Source organism: Emys orbicularis, chromosome 3, assembly GCF_028017835.1.
Source record: "Emys orbicularis isolate rEmyOrb1 chromosome 3, rEmyOrb1.hap1, whole genome shotgun sequence".
NCBI classification, from domain to species: domain Eukaryota; kingdom Metazoa; phylum Chordata; order Testudines; family Emydidae; genus Emys; species Emys orbicularis.
In genome coordinates, this window is record NC_088685.1 from 6,396,416 (window position 1) to 6,414,513 (window position 18,098).

Genomic DNA, 18,098 nt, shown 5'->3' on the forward strand with positions numbered 1-18,098 from the left:
ATGCCACGTCACACGCGCTGGAGATCAGACTCCTTTCTTCTTTGTAACAGGCCTGCAGCTGAACGCCTTTGAACGACGGGAATTTGGATCTAAAGTCCAAACTTTGCGCTGGAACCCAGTTCTATTCTAAAGCGAAAGCGGATGAAATCGTCATAGCGGAGGCTCAACTCTGGGGTGGGGGCTGGCCAGCAAGGGTGAGCGCTGAAGTGAAAATCTCAGCCCTGGTGGGTACCCTCCTTGGGCTGCGTGCATTGGAGGCATTCAGGCTGGAAAAGTTACTGCAATGTGGTACTTTACCTTCGCATTTCCCCTGTAAATGTCTCAATCAATAAGGTTTTGGAACCTAGTAAATTGATTTCCGAGCTTCCCTATAAAAATAAAAAGCTCAGAGCGGCTTGATGATGATGATGGAGGATCCTTTAAAGTGAAAATCATGGACACCTTTCAGCCATTCGTTGGGCTCATAAAATGTCTCAGAATTGCTCTTCTGTCAAAGAAAAGAATTTCACAGCAGGGGACGTGGCACTGACAGTGGAGGCAGCTAAGGTCGTTATGTGCATTGCCGTAGAGATGAATTGCCTATGGGATGTCTCCAAGCAGGACTTCTGGATTTTAAAGGGAGAGGGTCAGCTGATGGCATGAACTGAGCTAAAATTAAAGCCGGTAAAACTGGAGCAGGAGACAATCGTGAGAATAGCCTATGCTTTAGACAGTGGCTTTCACCCAGAAAGCTTCCAAAAGGCCTTACACGGTTATTGCTGGGGGATCAGCAATGGCTTTGCCATGAGCCGCAGTACAGAGCGGAGCACCGTGAAGCTGCCGCAGGAGCAATCCGAGAAGCAGACTGTGACTCAGAGAAAACCAAGGCAGGTAGCCAGCAGAGGGAAGTAAAGAGGTGCAGGACACGTCAGAGTCTGTCCCTAAGGCAAATTTCCATCACAGTCAATGAAGTAAGAAGAAAGAGTAAAGAACTCAGGATGGTATATTAGAGCAATGCAAACAATGCACTAGGCAGAATGTAATCGTCACATTTTGCCTCATTTTCTGTTGGTTGACTGTCGCTGGAGAAATCACAGTGTCCCTCAATTTATTAAATATTCAGATTTATGTGATGATTTTTTTTTTTCAATTTTCTCTCCCTCTGTGGATCAGTCGCAGATGTTTTGCGAGGAGCATCCAGTACCTGAGAGTCAAAATTCAGGCTGCGTTGGTTATTTGGCAGTGGCCAGAGAAGTCACATGGCATTCATTCCGCTCCGGGAGCGTAACATTTGTAAAGCACCCCTTAACATTTGTGCAGCGCAGTTATTTGCCTGGGCAAGCTGGGAGGCCGCATTTGACAATCGTGTCTGAAACAAACTCCATTGTTCAGGGATGTTTGTGGAAAGTGAGCACAAAAGGGGCACGGCAGCAAGATGCCATCTCGTCAGCGGTCATCTAAACAAGGCCACAAGCACCGGAGGTGAAAGATCACCTCAGAATCACTCTACCTCCCAAGGCATTGGGCATAAAAGAAGTTGATGCAAGCTGAGATTTATCGATTGAGTTCCAATAGCTCCCACCACCTTTGTCTGGTTTGCCCACCTCTTGAGCCCTGACACGTTGACTGTAAGCACTGTGGGGGAAGGACTGTCCTCTTTGCTTGGCCATAACAGAACAAGGAGCAATGGTCTCAAGTTGCAGTGGGGGAGGTCTAGGTTGGATATTAGGAAACACTATTTCACTAGGAGGGTGGTGAAGCACTGGAATGGGTTACCGAGGGAGATGGTGGAATCTCCTTCCTTAGAGGTTTTTAAGGCCCGGCTTGACAAAGCCCTGGCTGGGATGATTTAGTTGGGGATTGGTCCTGCTTTGAGCAGGGGGTTGGACTAGATGACCTCCTGCGGTCCCTCCCAACCCTAATCTTCTATGATTCTATGATAACAGGCCTTGCTCCTTGATGGACATTCCTAGACACTACCACAATGCCAGCAAGAACATATTTTAAATATCCAACATCCAAGGCCAACCCTATTAGAGTATCATGAGTCTGGTGGGTCCCAGTCCACCTCCCAGTGTCCACGCCTCAAAACCGACAATTAGCTCCGGCTGGTTTCCTGGCTGACAATCTCAGCAGAGGGGCCAAGGATTGATTGGGCCATGGAGATGGAATTTCTCCTCTGGCCTCCAGCTAGGGTTGATAACATGGGGGAGTTTGCACTGCCACTGTCCATGTTGGACCTGTTCCATGTGGCCCAGAGCTGTCAACCCGCCACCTTTCACTAGCACAATATTCACTTTTAAAAATGCAGGAGAACAATATTTTTTCTCTGCTAAAGACAAACAAAAATCTGCAAAGCCCCCTGGAGCCCAGCGTCTGAGACTGAACAGTGACTAACGCTGCCGCCAACGTGCCTGTGATAAACAGCAACAGGATCCAGAAGTGATACCTTTATTGCTCACTAATACCTGCTCCAAAGGGGCGTTTGACTTTTAATTAAAACCTGCTAGCTCCGCTCTGGAAATGTGATTAGCAAGCATGACTGGAAAACTTTACCATGCTCTACCCGGAGTTCCTGCTCACAGGGAGATGCTAATCTCTCCCCATTTACCATGGGGATAGATCCAGCAAACGTTTGTCTTCCAGACACTGTTTGCTCATCTTTTGTTCTGTTCCACACCTGGAACATTCCCTCGTCACTGGCTTCTTTGCCCATATCCCCACCGCACACGCCCCCTTCTCCCAGACGGTTTACGGTTGCTTCAAAAGGTCTGTCCGGAAGGTTGTCTTGGATGAAACGCCCTGCACAAAGCCCAGCCTTTGGTATATAAAGAGCTGGGGCTGGAGCTGGGAGCTACAGTCGCTCACAGTGAGAGGGAGGGATCAGACTGAGAAGCCAAGATCACACTCCACAGCAACAGGTAAGTCGGAACGACTCCGGCTCGTCCTCGTTATTCCCTCTGCCCTGATCTTTTCTCCACTCCCGTTAAGACAGGAGCACGGGGGCATTGTCTTCTAGCTCTGTTCCTCGCATTGATAAAGAACAAGCTATTGTCCTTTAGCTGTAACCCAGCAGAAATATTTCACATCAGGTGTGATTCAAAGGAATCAGCCGTACCAGGGAGCTATAAAGCTACCAGAGGACATAACCCTGTATTCCCACTAGCCTTCTTCTTTCGATGGCATACTATAGAATGGGATCAAGTCAGAACTGATTGTCCCAATTTGTTATGTGAGTCTCGAAGGAATGACACTTGACTGCTAAGCCCTCTTTGCTCTAAGAGGAAATAGTTAATATTAGAGCTATGTTACAATTCATTCGCATGCTAAGATAAATTACTCATGGTCAGTGATTTAATTGCAAGAGGAAGCCAGTAAACACAACCTTCCCCCCCCAAAAAAACACCCCTACCAACTAAGCCCCCTCCCCATTCTAGAGACCTAAATATTTAATAAATTCTTACCTAGAGCCTTTATTTTTTCATTTTTCCTCTATTTTGCTGTGGGTTGTTCTGTTTTCTAAATATATTACAACCCCCCGCCCGGTCTCTGTCCACAGCTCCAAGACCTTTTGTACTTTCTCACCCTCCTTAATCATGTCAAAAGTTACTGGTGGTTGCATGCTGACAAAAGATCAGGAGAGGACTTTTTTCCTTTGGGTTTGATCTGTTCTCTTTTATAACCAGCTTTATTAAACGCATCCCTGTGTCCTAGCTGCAAGTCCTTGCTTCCCAACCAACTAATGTCTTGTGGTGTATAAACCAAGAGGAATCTGTTAACAGTGTTTATGATAACGTGGCAGTGATGTTCATTCAGTCAAGTTAAGGAAACAAGCATACCCAACAAAAATCCCCAAGTTCAGGGAAACCCACCAGGGCCAGAGAGAGAGAACTTTAGACCAGGTCTACACTACAGACTTCTGCCAGCATAACTATGGCCTTGTCTACACTACACAATTTTGTCGACAGAAGGCAGCTTTTGTCCACAGAACTGGAGGTGTACACACTGAAATGCTCCTCCTGCTGATGTAACGCCCCTGCTATACTGACATAATAAAACCACCTCGACGAGAGACGTAGGGCTTATGTCGGTGTAGTTAGGGTGATGCAGTGTCTGTGTAGACACTGGGTTCCTTAGATCAGTTGTTGGCTGTCATTCTCATCAGTTTCACAGCTCAGCTCCCCAGCCAGGCTGCTGCCAGGTCTCCGCTCCCATCCGGGCTCCCGGCTTGGGCTGCTGCCTGGGCTCCCCACTCCCTGCTGCCCCCCCTGCGGTCCCAACTCCCTGGTCCCCCCAGGGAGCACAGCAGCCAGCCGGACTCCGGGCGTGGATCTCCCCACCAAAGGTGAGAAGCCTCAGGCGGCTTTCCCCCACTCCTGGCGGGGAGGCAGCTGGGCTCCCGATGGGGAGCTGCGTGGGGCTGCGAGCCCTGGCTCTCAGTGCCCCACACTGCTCCTCTTCAGTCGGTAGAAGTGCTCCTGGGGAGGATGCGCACCACCGACAGAAGGGGGCAGTGTGGACATCAGCCACCGCAGTAATTAATGCAGTGGCTGTAAGTTGACCTAACATAGGTCGACTTAAGATTGCAGGGTAGACATAGCCCATATCAGACAGGGGTATGAAGATGTATGATCCCTGATTGAAAGAGCTTTGCTGACAAAAACTGGGAGCGTAGACACAGCGGTACCAGCAAGAAAGCTCTTTCACTCACACGGGCTGGTGTCAGGGCATGTTTCAATCCTAGAGGTGGTTTTACTCTACCAGCACAAAGCACAGCTTGCTGGTCTAGCTGCATCCATTCTAGGAGAGCTTTGCTGGTCCTGGATTGGTAAAAGGTCCTTGTGCAGACCCGCCTCACTCACATGAAATAGAACTTTAGTTCAGTTGTCTCCAAAGTGGGGTGCACGCACCCCAGGGGGTGCGCAAGAGGATCTTTGGGGGGGCGCTTTTTGGGGGGGGGTTTGCTTCATCAAGTTCGGGCGGCTTTTTGCTTTGGCAAAAATGGTAGAGCCAGCGCGGCAGGGGATGCATGCTCAAAAAATTTTTACTGATGGGGTGCACGATCAAAAAAGTTTGGAGACCACTGCTTTACTCCATTGACTTCAATGAGACCACTCATGGTGTAAGGCAGGGGTCGGCAACCTTTCAGAAGTGGTGGGCCGAGTCTTCATTTATTCACTCTCATTTAAGGTTTCGCGTGCCAGTAATACATTTTAACGTTTTTGGAAGGTCTCTTTCTATAAGTCTATAATATACAACTAAACTATTGTTGTATGTAAAGTAAATAAGGTTTTTAAAATGTTTAAGAAGCTTCATGTAAAATTAAATTTAAATGCAGAGCCCCCCGGACTGGTGGCCAGAACCTGGGCAGTGTGAGTGCCACTGAAAATCAGCTCGCGTACCGCCTTCGGCACACGTGCCATAGGTTGCCTACCCCTGGTGTAAGGGGAAGTCAATGGGCCCAATCCCATAAAGTGGTAAGAAGAGCAGGTCGAAAAGAGTATCTTATTTTCCATGAAAATACTTAGGGGAAAAAAACCCTAACCGTTTTCATTTTCACCACAATTTTTGTGGCATTTTTCAGGGTTTAACCAAAAAAAACCCAACACCAAACCCCCAAACTTTTCTGAACTTTCAACTGAAAACCAACAAATTTCAGGCTGCGGTTCTAGAACAAAGAAATGTGTGCATGCCTGGTTGGGTTTGCGGTAGTTTTTTATTTTGTTTTTAACAACACCCGAGAACCCTCAACAAACACAAACATTTTCTCACAAAGGCCCACTTTATTGTTGAAAACCACGTTTCTAAGCAAAGACTGGCTCTAATGCTTCAAATCCCATTGACTTCAGCTGAAGTTCTCCCTGGGTGAGGAATGCTAATTAGGGTTCTTTTCCTCAGCCTTTTATAGCACTAAGCTAGCTCAGGTCCTGAAACCTACCTTCTACACCAGTGGTGCACAATCTGGGGGGGAGGAGAGGGGCGCACACCCCGGGGGTGGGTGAAGAAACTGGGATCCCACAGGTCTCGCTGCCCTAATAGCAGGAGGGGTATAAAAATAGAGTGGGTATTGCAGGGCGGGACAGGAGTAGGATTAAAAAAATAGTCCTCCTGTGCCGCAAACAATATGAATGGCCCGGCCAGCAGGCACCGCTCTCCAGCCACCCAGCTCTGAAGGCAGCGCCGCCGCCAGCAGCAGCGCAGAAGTAAGGGTGGCAATGGCCTGGCCAGCAGATGCCGCTCTCTGGCTGCCCAGCTCTGAAGGCAGCCCCGCGGCCAGCAGTAGCGCAGAAGTAAGGGATTACTTCAATTACAAGTAATGGAGGGGGGTGGGATGACAAATTCCGTGAATGGAAAAGGGGGCACGACTGGAAGAGTTTGCGCACCTCTGTTCTACACCCCCAAGAGATGTTCCAGTTGTATTCTTCTCCAAGTTTTAGAGTGGCATTTTCAAAGCCCATCAGCTTCAGACCCCCCACGGCAACTTCCAAGTGCTGTCTACAAGCATCTGATGACTAAATCTTCATCTATTATTTACAGAAGCACCCACTCTGTCATATGCGCTGTCTAAACCTCCAAGGACGGTCCCTGGTCAAGAGCCTTGCCATCTAAGGCTAGGCTGATAGAGGTTAGGAGAATGGGAACAACAATAAGCAATTTCTATACAAGGCAGCTCGGTTCACTGTAAGATGTAGCAGAGTAGAAGTGAGTCTATCAGAGGGGCTTAAGTCCTGAAGAATGCAATGCTAATATTTTTCAATTAGCAACCCTACTTGCATTTATCTATCTTTTGATGGACCTTTAGGTAGCAAATGCCATCCAAGAAAGTCTCGCTTTTTCCCCCCACATAGAATCAAATTAAAGGAGCTGGGTTCCTTCCCGAAAGAGAAGCTTTTTAATTAGGAATGAAAGAGAGAACATTGGAGAACCATATTGTCTTGTATTCAGCAGAACAAAAGCCAAGCTGCATTTTGACTGGGAATAGTGTGATCTGTATGCGGCTGTGGATAGAATTGCCAATTCTGAATCTCTAATCTGTTAATAAAGACAGTTCTCTAGTGGTTAGTGCAAGGGACTGGGAGTCCAGTCTCCTCGCTTCTATTTCTGAGTCTCCTGAACACTCCCTGAGCGACTTTGGACACATTCCTTCTGTGCGTGTTCCCCTTTCTGCAGAATTGCGAGGGTGATACTTGCATAACTCACAGGCATAGGTGAGGCTGAATGCATTAGTATCTGCAACACGCTTTTAGTTCCTCAGGTGAAAGTATTAGAAACAGGTCCAGCGAGCGTTGCTAATTACTTCAGCAGTAACGTCCAAGTCAAAGCTATAACGTGGTGTTAAACAACAAAGCGAGAACTCCAGACGCAGAGAATGGGGGTTATTTCCTATGCACATCAAGTGCTTCTTAGGGCAAGAAATCTGAGTCTGGCTCCATATTTACCCTCTGTAACTTTCACATCCCAAGATTTTCCTACTGGCTGGCACTTCCAGTGCATCCAAAACCCAAGCTGTGTTCTGTCTGCTTCCTATACCACTAGCATTGGTAAAGATACTGGGATCATAATGGATGGTGCTAACCCTTTAATATGCTGCCTGGCCTGCAGGGTGAGAGAACTGCTTTCCTTTAAGAATATACATTGCTTTTGTGCAGGAATTTTACAAAGCCAGGGCTGTAGCTGGTAATTATGTTGATTAGATTAGAACGGAGCCTGCTTTTCATTTAGCTACAATGGTTCTGCAGAAATGACAGGAGGGGAACTGCATCTGTCACCGAACTAAGGCAATCTGACCCAGAGCACAGAGGACGAGCTAAACTCATTACACCTCCCTATAAAAGTTGCTCTCTGCAGAAGGGAAGTTTCTCCAGACCCGGTGTCTGTGAATTAACCTCCCTTAAGATGGATACTACCTAACAATACAGGGCCAGATCTTCAGCTGGTGTCAACAGGCATCTCTCTATTGAAGTCCCCCCTGGGGTATTTGTACAACACAACAGCCGTTTCGCGTGCCGCTGCTCCCCCTCCCTCCCAGGCTTGAGAGCCTGGGGGGAGGAGGCAGGGCTGGGGATTTGGGGAAGGGGCGGAGTTGAGGCGGGGCCGGGGGTGGGGCAATTAAAAAACGGGGGTGGGGGGCGGCCAAAATTGTTTTTGCTTTGGGCAGCAAAAATCCTAGAGCCGGCCCTGGCTGTACCTGAGAGCTGTGCTGGGGCTCACTGCCCATCCATCCCGGTATTTATGCAATGCATGACATTGTGGCATGGGGGTTCCTCCCATGTGCTCCTGCTGGCTGGGCAGGGCTTGGACTCAGCTCCAGCATCCTTCTGCGGCCCTAAGCTCTACAGCAGGGCTGGAAACCCAACTCCCTCCTTCCAAAGTCGGCCGATATTCAGATCGGCAATTGGATTGATTAGAGCAGAGGTCTCCAAACTGTGGGGCGCACGCCCCCACCCTCAGGGGCCTGGAAGACCGTTCGGGGGGGGGCGCAGCTGGTGCCTGGGCCACCCCCCCGGGAGGCAGGGAAGAAGCACCATCCAGCTCTGCTCCCGGCCCCAGCCCCGCCCCCAGCTGCAGCCCCACTCCCGGCTCCAAGAGGGGGGCGCAGACAGTGGTAAAGGGGAGCATGAGTTAAAAAGTTTGGGGACCACTGTATTAGAGAGAGAGAGAGAGAGAGAGAGAGAGAAGCCATCTGTGGAATTTGACTCCAGTTCTGGGTTTGAATGCCAGCCCCTCCCCCATGAGGGTCATGTTTGTGATTTTGTCTAGGCCGAGCAGAGAGAGACAGGAGCCAAACTTTGAAATTCAGACCCAGGCCCAGGTTCAAATTCTGAAAGCCTCCATCCCCTCAGTCTGGTGGCTTTCATTTGGCAGTTGGGCCCAGGTCTAACAGATACAAACAGCTTCTCAGGAGACACCCCCCGCCCCCCTGCTCCCGGTGCAGGAGCGACATTTGAATGGACCTGTTTGGTGAGCTCCTTGTGCGTAACCCTCTCTTTCTGTCCGTCTTGTGCATCCGTGATGGACTCACCTTGCTGTCGAGGTGCCGGCTAACAGCTGCCAGCACGGCCGACAAGCGTCACAGCGATTACACTTGGCATAGCCCCGACCTGTTCTGTTTCCTCAGGACTCCGAGCTCCATCCCGAAGATGCTGAAACCCGTCCGGAGCGGCCTGCTGGCGATTGTGGGCGTGCTGCTCTTTCACGCGGCCGGCGGAGTGAACAGCCAGTGCTGGCAGAGCAGCAGGTGTCAGGAGCTCAGCACAGAAGCTGGCCTGCTGGTGAGTGGCTCCGGCCCCGGGCGCTCAGGGGAAACGTGAGGGAGGGATTCGGTCAGGCCTCTAAAATGGGACTCAGCCTCTGGGGAGAGAGTGGCAGAGGAACAAGATGCCGTGTCCTGCACTAAACCGGGGAGATGGAGGTACAATAGACATTTCCCATTGCTAACGTCTGAGCCATGCTCAGAATGAAATACATTAAAAAACCAAACCACTCCTTGACATCTCTTTCTGGAAGCAAATCAGAAATCAGCCCTGGGAAAGCCCTGGTAAAACAGCTCCCCCACGCCCAGCCGCCCAAGCACTGTTCCCCACCGTGCAGGAAGGAGCATTTTCAGCGAAGGTGCAGGACTGGGAGTTGGGAGATTCCCAGATCGGTCGCAGACCTTGGGCAGTTCACTTCATCGCCGTGGGCTTCAGTCGCCCAGTGGTAAAATGCGGGTGATTCTGTTCCCTTACCCTGCAGAGGTGCTGTGGATGCAGAGTCAGGAAAGCTTGTAAAGTTCTTGGTGGCTGCAGTGATGCGGGCCCATGGGAGGACATAGGGAGAGTCCCTGGGGTCGCTCAGAGGTGGCCGTGACCCTCTGTATGCCATAGAACTGCTGCATGGCTGTTCAGAGCAATAGGTCCATCTATCCTGTAAGCCAGATCGCCAGCTGGTGTAAGTGGGCACAACTCCAGGGAAGGCAATCGAGCAATGCGGATTCCCAGCAGCTGAGAGGAGCTGGCCCTGTCAGAGCAATCGCCTCCCACAGTGAGGGAGTTTGCAAAGATTGCAGGGGAGTTTTCCACTCCCTGCCTGCTCTCCTGCGTTCTGCTGTGCATACAGGGCGACAAGAAAGCCTTCGCCGTCTGCCTACCACCGGGTTAGGCGCTCTCCCTCACTAGCTAGCTTTTAGGTTCTTAAGCTGCAGACGGCCCATTGGTAACTGAGTGCTCACATCGCAGCTAGAGATGAAAGAGACTGACTTCATCTGCTGGAAGGGCAGGATTTAATTTCTCCCCGGCCCCGCATGGAGGAAGGGAGAGTTACCTGGCACTAGACGTGCAAGGAGATGTCTATTGAGCAGGCGAAGTGGACACTTCTCCAGGTTATAACCTCAGCCATTTGAAGGTTTGCCCCCTTTGCCAAAAGCTGGTAAGAAAGGGGCTGGACCCACATCTAGTGGCAGCGTGGGCTAGGAAGCCGGGAGGGGGTTTAACCCCAGCTCTGGTACTAACTCCTCTCTTTGGCCTTGGGCTAGTCATTTACACCAACACTGTCACACCAGGGTGCCAAAAATTGGGTGCCTATGTCTGCTTTAGTTAGGCACCTGAGTACACACTGCCTGACGTACAGAGGTGCTGACCTGAGGTGCTGGGTATTAGAATGACAGGGCCTGCAGTTAGCTACTGATTCGACACACCTCCCTCTCTTTTCCCCAATGCTCTATTGTCTCCACAAAGAACAATCTGTGGGCGGAGGCTGTCTCCGCCCCTCCATCCTCACACCATGGGCTGACTTCCTCTGTACTCTGTCGCGGCTGCACTGGTTCGGTTCTCCTTTCACCCTCCCTGACATTTTGTTCTGGTCCCTGTTTGGCCAAAGCCTCTTTCTCCTGCTGGTCTGCTCCTGGGGCTGCCTGGGGGACCCCTTCTTCAGCAGCTAAACCCATACAGGTCTCGTTCACCAGCCTCTTTTCACCTCCATTTCCTCTTCCTTCTCTACCAGCTTTCTCTCTGCTCCAGACTCTTTTTCCTCTTGCCGACCTTCCCGGCTTGTATCTTCCTAGCTAGGTTCTTCTCTTTCTTTCTGATCAGCCCCTTCTTCGGTCTGTTGTTTCACAGCCCATAACCAAGTCTGTGGTCTCCAGGAGTTTCCTCCTTCCATCAAGGCGAAAGGTTTCCAGTCAATTCCCAAAACGAGCCTTCACCATCCCCACCTGTTTCTATTTAAACCTTCCCTTGATCTCGACGGGGATTTTTGCTAAGGGGCAGCATTTCCTCGCGTTTGCATTCCAGTTTCAATCCCCTCCCAGGCAGCATCCAATGGGGTTTCCCCAGATCTACCCGGACAAGCGAACACTCTAGCTGCTGAATCCATTAACCTTTTCACCCGCTTCCTGACGGCTTTGACCCTATGGGTAGACACTCGTTTTCTCCAGGCACCCCAGTCCACCTGCAGAATTCTGCCAACCTGCAGTCCATGCACCGACAGTTTCTTTATATGTCCTGAGTGCCCGCATCAGTAACGAACTACCTCTCCCGCCAGCGGAGGAGGAGGACCCCTTAGACTCTTCCCGCCTTTTTTCCCTCTCCCTTTTCCCGCCTGGGCATTGACAGTCTCCTTCCCCATCTCCTGTCCCCTCAGGGGACAGACTGTTCTCCTGGTACGTCAGCCTCTAAGAACTCTTCAGCAAGCGTCACTGCACTGCCCAAAGTCGAGGGTGAGTGCCAGCACACGCAGACACCTGCCACCTTGGGAAGACTGCAAAAACTGCTCTAAAACCACCGTCTCCAGCCTTTCTTCCAGCCTCAGCCTAGTCAGCCAGTCTCTGTGTGGAAGCTCTGGGCCTTATTCCCTCTGTCCAATTCGCAGCCCTAAATCTCTGCCGGTATCCCTCCCACAACAGACCCAGCCTATCAGTGATGCTGCCTTGACTGTATCATAGTCCCTGGCGTGTTCTTCGCGTCGGGGCTTGTGGGTTGCTTGTGCTTTGCCTGGCCGGGAAGAAGCCACTCGCAAAGCCCACGATGCCTTATCCCAGCCATAACCTCCAGCTCAACAGTTCAGAGAAAGGCCCCGGGCCATCCGCCAGAGCCATTTTTCACAGTCCGATTCCCTGGGCTCTGCTGCCCACCTGGTCACAGGACTCTCAGGCTCTGCAGCATCGGGTGCTGTGGTGCCGTCTGCGCCATAATAAATTCCCGCAGAGCCGGCTGTTGCTCTGCCGGCCACACCCTCCTGGACTGCTGCTCGGCTTGCTGGGATCGTTGAAGGAGCTGCATGGACAGTGGCAGCTCCTTTCGTTGTTCTTCCATTTCCCCCCGGACAACCCACCCTCGCGCCGGCTCCCTTTTCGGCTTCCCACACAGACGCGGGACACTGATCCCAGGCAACCTGCCCAAGTGTCACGGGGTCACCCCCTGAGAGTCCTGTCAGGTCTTAATCACAGACTACAAGCGCTCCAGGTCTCCTGCACCACCGCCATGTTTCATTGTATTCTGCCAGCAGCCACAGCCTTATTTACATCATATCTACACTCCACAGCCAGTATCCCCACGTGCTTCCAGGGAAGGGTACAGTACCAGCAGCAGCCCGTTCGGCCTACCTCTGTCATCCTCCAGGCTCCCTCCTCTCCAGCACTTCCTTCCTGTCAATCTATATAATCGCACCTGCTGGGGTTGCTTTCCCTTCAATTAGCCCTTCACCTGTAGCTCTTCTCAGTTAATGGACACCCTCTGTCAACGACCTGCCTTCCAGTTAGGCCCCAGTTAATATATCCTGGTGGGTATTCGAGTGACAGGGTGCACAAAGCTCCTGACCCTGCACACCCTGTTACAAGTGATGAAACTAGGGAATACCATGGCTGGGTTGGACATTTCCATCAGTATTTGAGACCTTCAGGGTCCGGTGCTACCGTGGGAGCTGGGTTATGAACTCCTGAAGGCAACAGTTTATAGTTAAAATCGGAATCGATCTTTACTTAACAGAACCACAGGGCCAACCCCAGCCCTCCCACCTGCGCATGCGCGGCTCCTGTTGCCAGCAGTGGGAATTGTGCACACGTGACTCAGGACAGATGCTGGGTCATAGCTGATAGGAGGTCCCATTAGCCCTGGACCTTCTAGTGCAGCCAGCTGCAGGAAGGAGGCTGCTGCAGCAGCCTATTTAAGACCACACGTTTCTTAGCCCCAGCTCCTCCTCAGCTAACCCTTTGCAAGGGCTCCCCTGCCACAGGAAGTGGCACAATGGTTATAAGCTGCTCTGGCCTCTGGGGAGGTCTTGGCTGCAAGTGACGGAGCAAAGAAGCCGAGTCAAGGAAACAGGAGCGGGCTTGTGAGTTTCTTTCCCTGGCCAAATGCGAGCAACCTGCCCAGCTCTCTCCCCTTCAGGGGTCTACTTTATATCACGCAATGCACGGCCGGGCGGTTAGCACTTCGGACTGGGAGTTAAGAGACGTGGCTTCTATGCCCAGCTCTGCTAAGGACTCCCTGTGTGATCGTGGGCAAGTCACCGCCCCTCTCTGTGCCCCAGTTTCCCCTTCTGTAAGATGAAAATAAAAGTACGCACCTGCCTCCCAAGGGGAGACTGAATGGCCAGATCCTCAGCTGGTGTAAATCAGCATGGTTCCATTGGTTTCAGCAGAGGAACAGCAGTTCACACCAGCTGAGGACCCGGCTCACTTTTTGTAGAGTGCTTTAGACCCTGAGAGGGGCTTGCAGAGTATGAGTGCTATTAATAAACAGAGCTGTGCTGACACTGAAAACACTTCTAGGTACTGTTACTCACAGAGAGAAACAGAAAGGCCCATAGGTCACCTCCGTGCCTGGACATTATATGACATGAGCCCCACATCGCAAATGTGTGTCTAGTTGAAGCATTTCCTTTCTCCTCACCCAGGAGTGCATCAAAGCCTGCAAACTGGACCTGTCTGCGGAGTCACCTGTGTACCCAGGTAATGGCCACCTGCAGCCTCTGTCGGAGAACATCCGGAAGTATGTCATGAGCCACTTCCGCTGGAACAAGTTCGGCAGGAAGAACAGCAGCAGCAGCAGCGTCGCTGGCCACAAGCGAGAAGAGATCCCCAGCAATCTCCTCTTTGGCTTCTTCCCTGATGCTTCCCCAGCCCAAAGAGGAGACAAAGAAGAAGAAGGAGCTGCCCTCGAAAGGCAAGACAGCAAACGATCCTACTCAATGGAGCATTTCCGATGGGGGAAGCCAGTAGGCAGGAAGAGGAGACCCATCAAGGTCTATCCCAATGGGGTGGAAGAGGAGTCCGCCGAGAGCTACCCACTGGAGTTCAGAAGAGACCTCTCTAAGGAACTGGACTACCCCGAGTTCGAGTCCCTGGAAAGCCCAGAGAGCGAGGAAGAGATGGTCTCAGAGGAGGAAGAGAAGAAAGATGGAGAGTCCTACAAGATGCACCATTTCCGATGGAACACCCCACCCAAAGACAAGCGATACGGGGGCTTCATGACATCGGAGAACAGCCAGACCCCTTTAATGACTCTTTTTAAGAATGCCATAATCAAAAATGCCTACAAGAAAGGCCAGTAAGGTGAGGGAGGGAGTGGAGGGTGGGGATGTAATTTGCAAATAGATCCCCAAGGAGACCCAAGTTAGCTTCAAGATCCCACTGGCATGTGTTTCACTTAGATACAGTTACAATGATCACTTATTATGTTGTTACTAATTCATTATTATTATAATTATTAAGCAGTTTGCTGTTAGGAAATGATTTCATGTTCTTATTCTGACTTTGAATGTGCACAGATTAAAAATCAATCCATTGAAATAAAAACATCCGTACTGTACATATGAGGAAAGAGATGCTTTGATGAGTGCATATCTAGTTTTGCCCTGCCAGATTATTTTCATATTTGAAACAAGCTGTACAATACTGTAAATGATGGATTCAAATAATAATACAGTTTTGCAAGCTAAGCAGGTCTCTGCCGTGTCTCTGGCTCTGTCTGGCGTGAGCAGTTTTCTTTGGCAAAGGTTCTTGTGCGTTTCAAGTAGATGAGACAAGCTACAGCCTGAAAGTCAACCCTTGGAAGCAGATAGACAGGACCGGTGAATGTATTAAATCCTTCGCAACGTAAGACCAGTGAATAGGGACAGAGTGGGCAGGCACTGTGCTAATTTCCAGCACATCTCACAAACATCAGTCCAGACTTGCAACAAATCTGTTGATGTTCTAGTCCTGGGTTTCCCACTCCCAGCTCTGCCAGTGCACCTCAATCATGATCTCCTGAGAACTCGTGGAGGGGGGGAGAGATCCCAGAGGACTGGAAAAGGGCAAATATAGTACCTATCTATAAAAGAGGAGAATAAGGACAACCCAAGGAATTACAGACCAGTCAGTTTAACTTTGGTACCCAGAAAGATAATGGAGCAAATAATAAAACAAACAAACTGTAAACAACTAAAGATAATAAGGTGATAAGTCACCGTGGATTTGACAAGAACAAATCATGTCAAACCAACCTAGTATTCTTCTTTGACAGGGTAACAGGACTTGTGAATAGGAGGAAAGCAGTAGATATATCTGGACTTTAGTAAGGCTGTTGATAATGTCTCACATGTCCTTCTCATAAGCAAGCTAGGGAAATATAGCCTAGATGAACCTACTATAAGGTGGGTGCACACCTTGTTAGAAAATTGTACTCAGAAAGTAGTTATCAATGGTTCACAGGTCAAGCTGGAAGGGTAAATCAAGTGGGGTCCCACAGGGATCTGTCCTGGGTCCGGGTCTATACAATATCTTTATAAATGATTTGGATAATGGCTGCAGCATGTGTAGACGTAGCCAAGCTAGCATTGATCTAACTAGAATCAGGTCAAACCTAGCTTGACGGCAGTAAAGCCATGGCAGCATGGGCAGCAGGCGCTCAAGTATGTACCCCGGTTCCTGGGCAGGCCGAGCTAGCCTGCGCAGCCACCCACACCTTCGCTGTTATTGTTACTCCAGCTAACTTTGATTTAGTTAGATCAAAACTAGCAGGGGTATGGCCAAGGCATGCTGCTATCACCCCTCCAGATTGCAGTGTAGACATACCCAATGAGTCCAGAGTGACTGAAACGCAACCTGCCCACGAGAAACCTTTAAAACTTCACGCACAGCCAGTCAGGAACGTGATTCTGGAAGACAGGCTGGAGATGTGGAGGGGAAGAGGCTGGTGAGATGGACACAGAACACTCTGTCAAGTTGTCCTGCAGCAGCTCATGATTACCAACCTCAGGACAGACTGTTAAGAACCAGGGCACAAATTCCGAATTGGCGGTGAGTCGTAGATTTAGATTTCACCGAGCAATTATCACGTGTAAACTGTTCAGGCACTGTAACAGCCTAACCTTGGAGTCACAGATAGTGCCCGTGGGTACTCCGATCTGTCTCGCCAGCCAGGTGAGCCTGCCTTTGTGACAGATACTCCCTTATGCCAAGAATCACAGCTATATTCAGGCTACACTCAGTCCCAAAAGACCAGTCACTTTCCCAAGGTCAATTGCATTTTAGATCTCACACCAAAGACAATGCTTGTGGCCAGTCCTATAACAAACTATCTATATATTTATTATACAGGAAAAGGAAACAAGAGAGCTGTTTACAAGGTTAAAGCAGGTGAACATACGCACACAATGAGTTACAATCTTAAGTTTCAAAAGGTAACAGACACTTCTATGATAAGCAAGCTCTATATGTCCTTTAGGGCTAACCCAGGCTAAGCACTGGTGTTCTCTTGCTTATGCCTGGACAACCTTGCGCCACAGAATCCAAGCATCAAAGAGATCCAGTTCCTTCTTGTTAGAGGGAGTGCGTAATCTATGTCCTTCAGAACCAGAGACAGAATAGCTAACAGGCAGTCTTGATGCTGAGGGAAGGGATTATTTAGTCTGCAGAAGAGAAGAGTGAGGGGGGATTTGATAGCTGCTTTCAACTACCTGAAAGGGGGTTCCAAAGAGGATGGATCTAGACTGTTCTCAGTGGTAGCAGATGACAGAACAAGGAGTAATGGTCTCAAGTTGCAGTGGGGGAGGTTTAGGTTGGATGTTAGGAAAAACTTTTTCACTAGGAGGATGGTGAAGCACTGGAATGGGTTCCCTAGGGAGGTGGTGGAATCTCCTTCCTTAGAAGTTTTTAAGGTCAGGCTTGACAAAGCCCTGGCTGGGATGATTTAGTTGGGGTTGGTCCTGCTTTGAGCAGGGGGTTGGACTAGATGACCTCCTGAGAAGTTCTTCTTCACACAGCGCACAGTCAACTTGTGGAACTCCTTGCCTGAGGAGGTTGTGAAGGCTAGGACTATAACAGCGTTTAAAAGAGAACTAGATAAATTCATAGAGGCTAAGTCCATTAATGGCTATTAGCCAGGATGGGTAAGGAATGGTGTCCCTAGCCTCTGTTTGTCAGAGGGTGGAGATGGATGGCAGGAGAGAGATCACTTGATCATTACCTGTTAGGTTCACTCCCTCTGAGGCACCTGGCATTGGCCACTGTCGGTAGACAGGATATTGGGCTAGATGGACCTTTGGTCTGACCCAGTACGGCCGTTCTTATGTGGTCCCTTCCAACCCTGATATTCTAGGATTCCTCTTTGGAAAGGCTCAGCTCACTGCTCTGTCCTTCAGAAACAGAGCACTGAGCCATGGTGTGCCGCAAGGCCTCATGTGACCAATCCAGCGCCTGGGAACTAGCGTGTGAGGCCTCATCTGAGACGTTCCAGTCTCAGCACTAACGGGAAGCTCAAGAAATTGTCCCATTCTAGGCTGGCAGCTCCAGCTCGGGAGCAGGCTGCAAGGTGGTAAAACTCTTCAGCAAAATTCCCTTGCGGGAGAAATCAGCACTCCTCCCGCACCTGTTCCCGCAACGCCACCCTGAAGGAGGCATCCACAGAGCCCGGTGAATGGGTTTGATTCTGATCTCACCCTGGTGAAGCTCTATTGACTTCAGTGGAGTTATTCCTGACATACATCCGTGTAAATGAACTCAAAATTAGTCCCAGCGAACCTGGAAAAAATGGTCCATGTGCAAACGATGCTCCAACTTACCTGAAATGGATTTTAAAATCTATTTAGTTAAACTAATGCAAACTCCCATGGAGACAGCCATACATCAGTTTACACCCGGTTTATATCAAATTAGCTTA

At 50.0% G+C, this 18,098-nt stretch overlaps 1 protein-coding gene across 1 annotated transcript; it reads left to right on the forward strand.

Moving 5' to 3' along the window:
• The first annotated feature begins 9,119 nt into the window (after window positions 1-9,119).
• Window positions 9,120-14,508, forward strand: POMC (proopiomelanocortin). The gene is made up of 2 exons (XM_065400783.1): window positions 9,120-9,251; window positions 13,852-14,508. Exons 1-2 carry the CDS (start codon window positions 9,120-9,122, stop codon window positions 14,506-14,508), a joined length of 789 nt encoding a protein of 262 aa, XP_065256855.1.
• The last annotated feature ends 3,590 nt before the right edge of the window (window positions 14,509-18,098 follow it).

Excerpts from the sequence above, each read along its gene's own strand:
- POMC (XM_065400783.1), top strand. The coding sequence starts at position 9,120 with ATGCTGAAACCCGTCCGGAGCGGCCTGCTGGCGATTGTGGGCGTGCTG. Across the intron at positions 9,252-13,851 it reads GCACAGAAGCTGGCCTGCTG|GAGTGCATCAAAGCCTGCAA; the intron begins GTGAGTGGCTCC and ends CTCCTCACCCAG.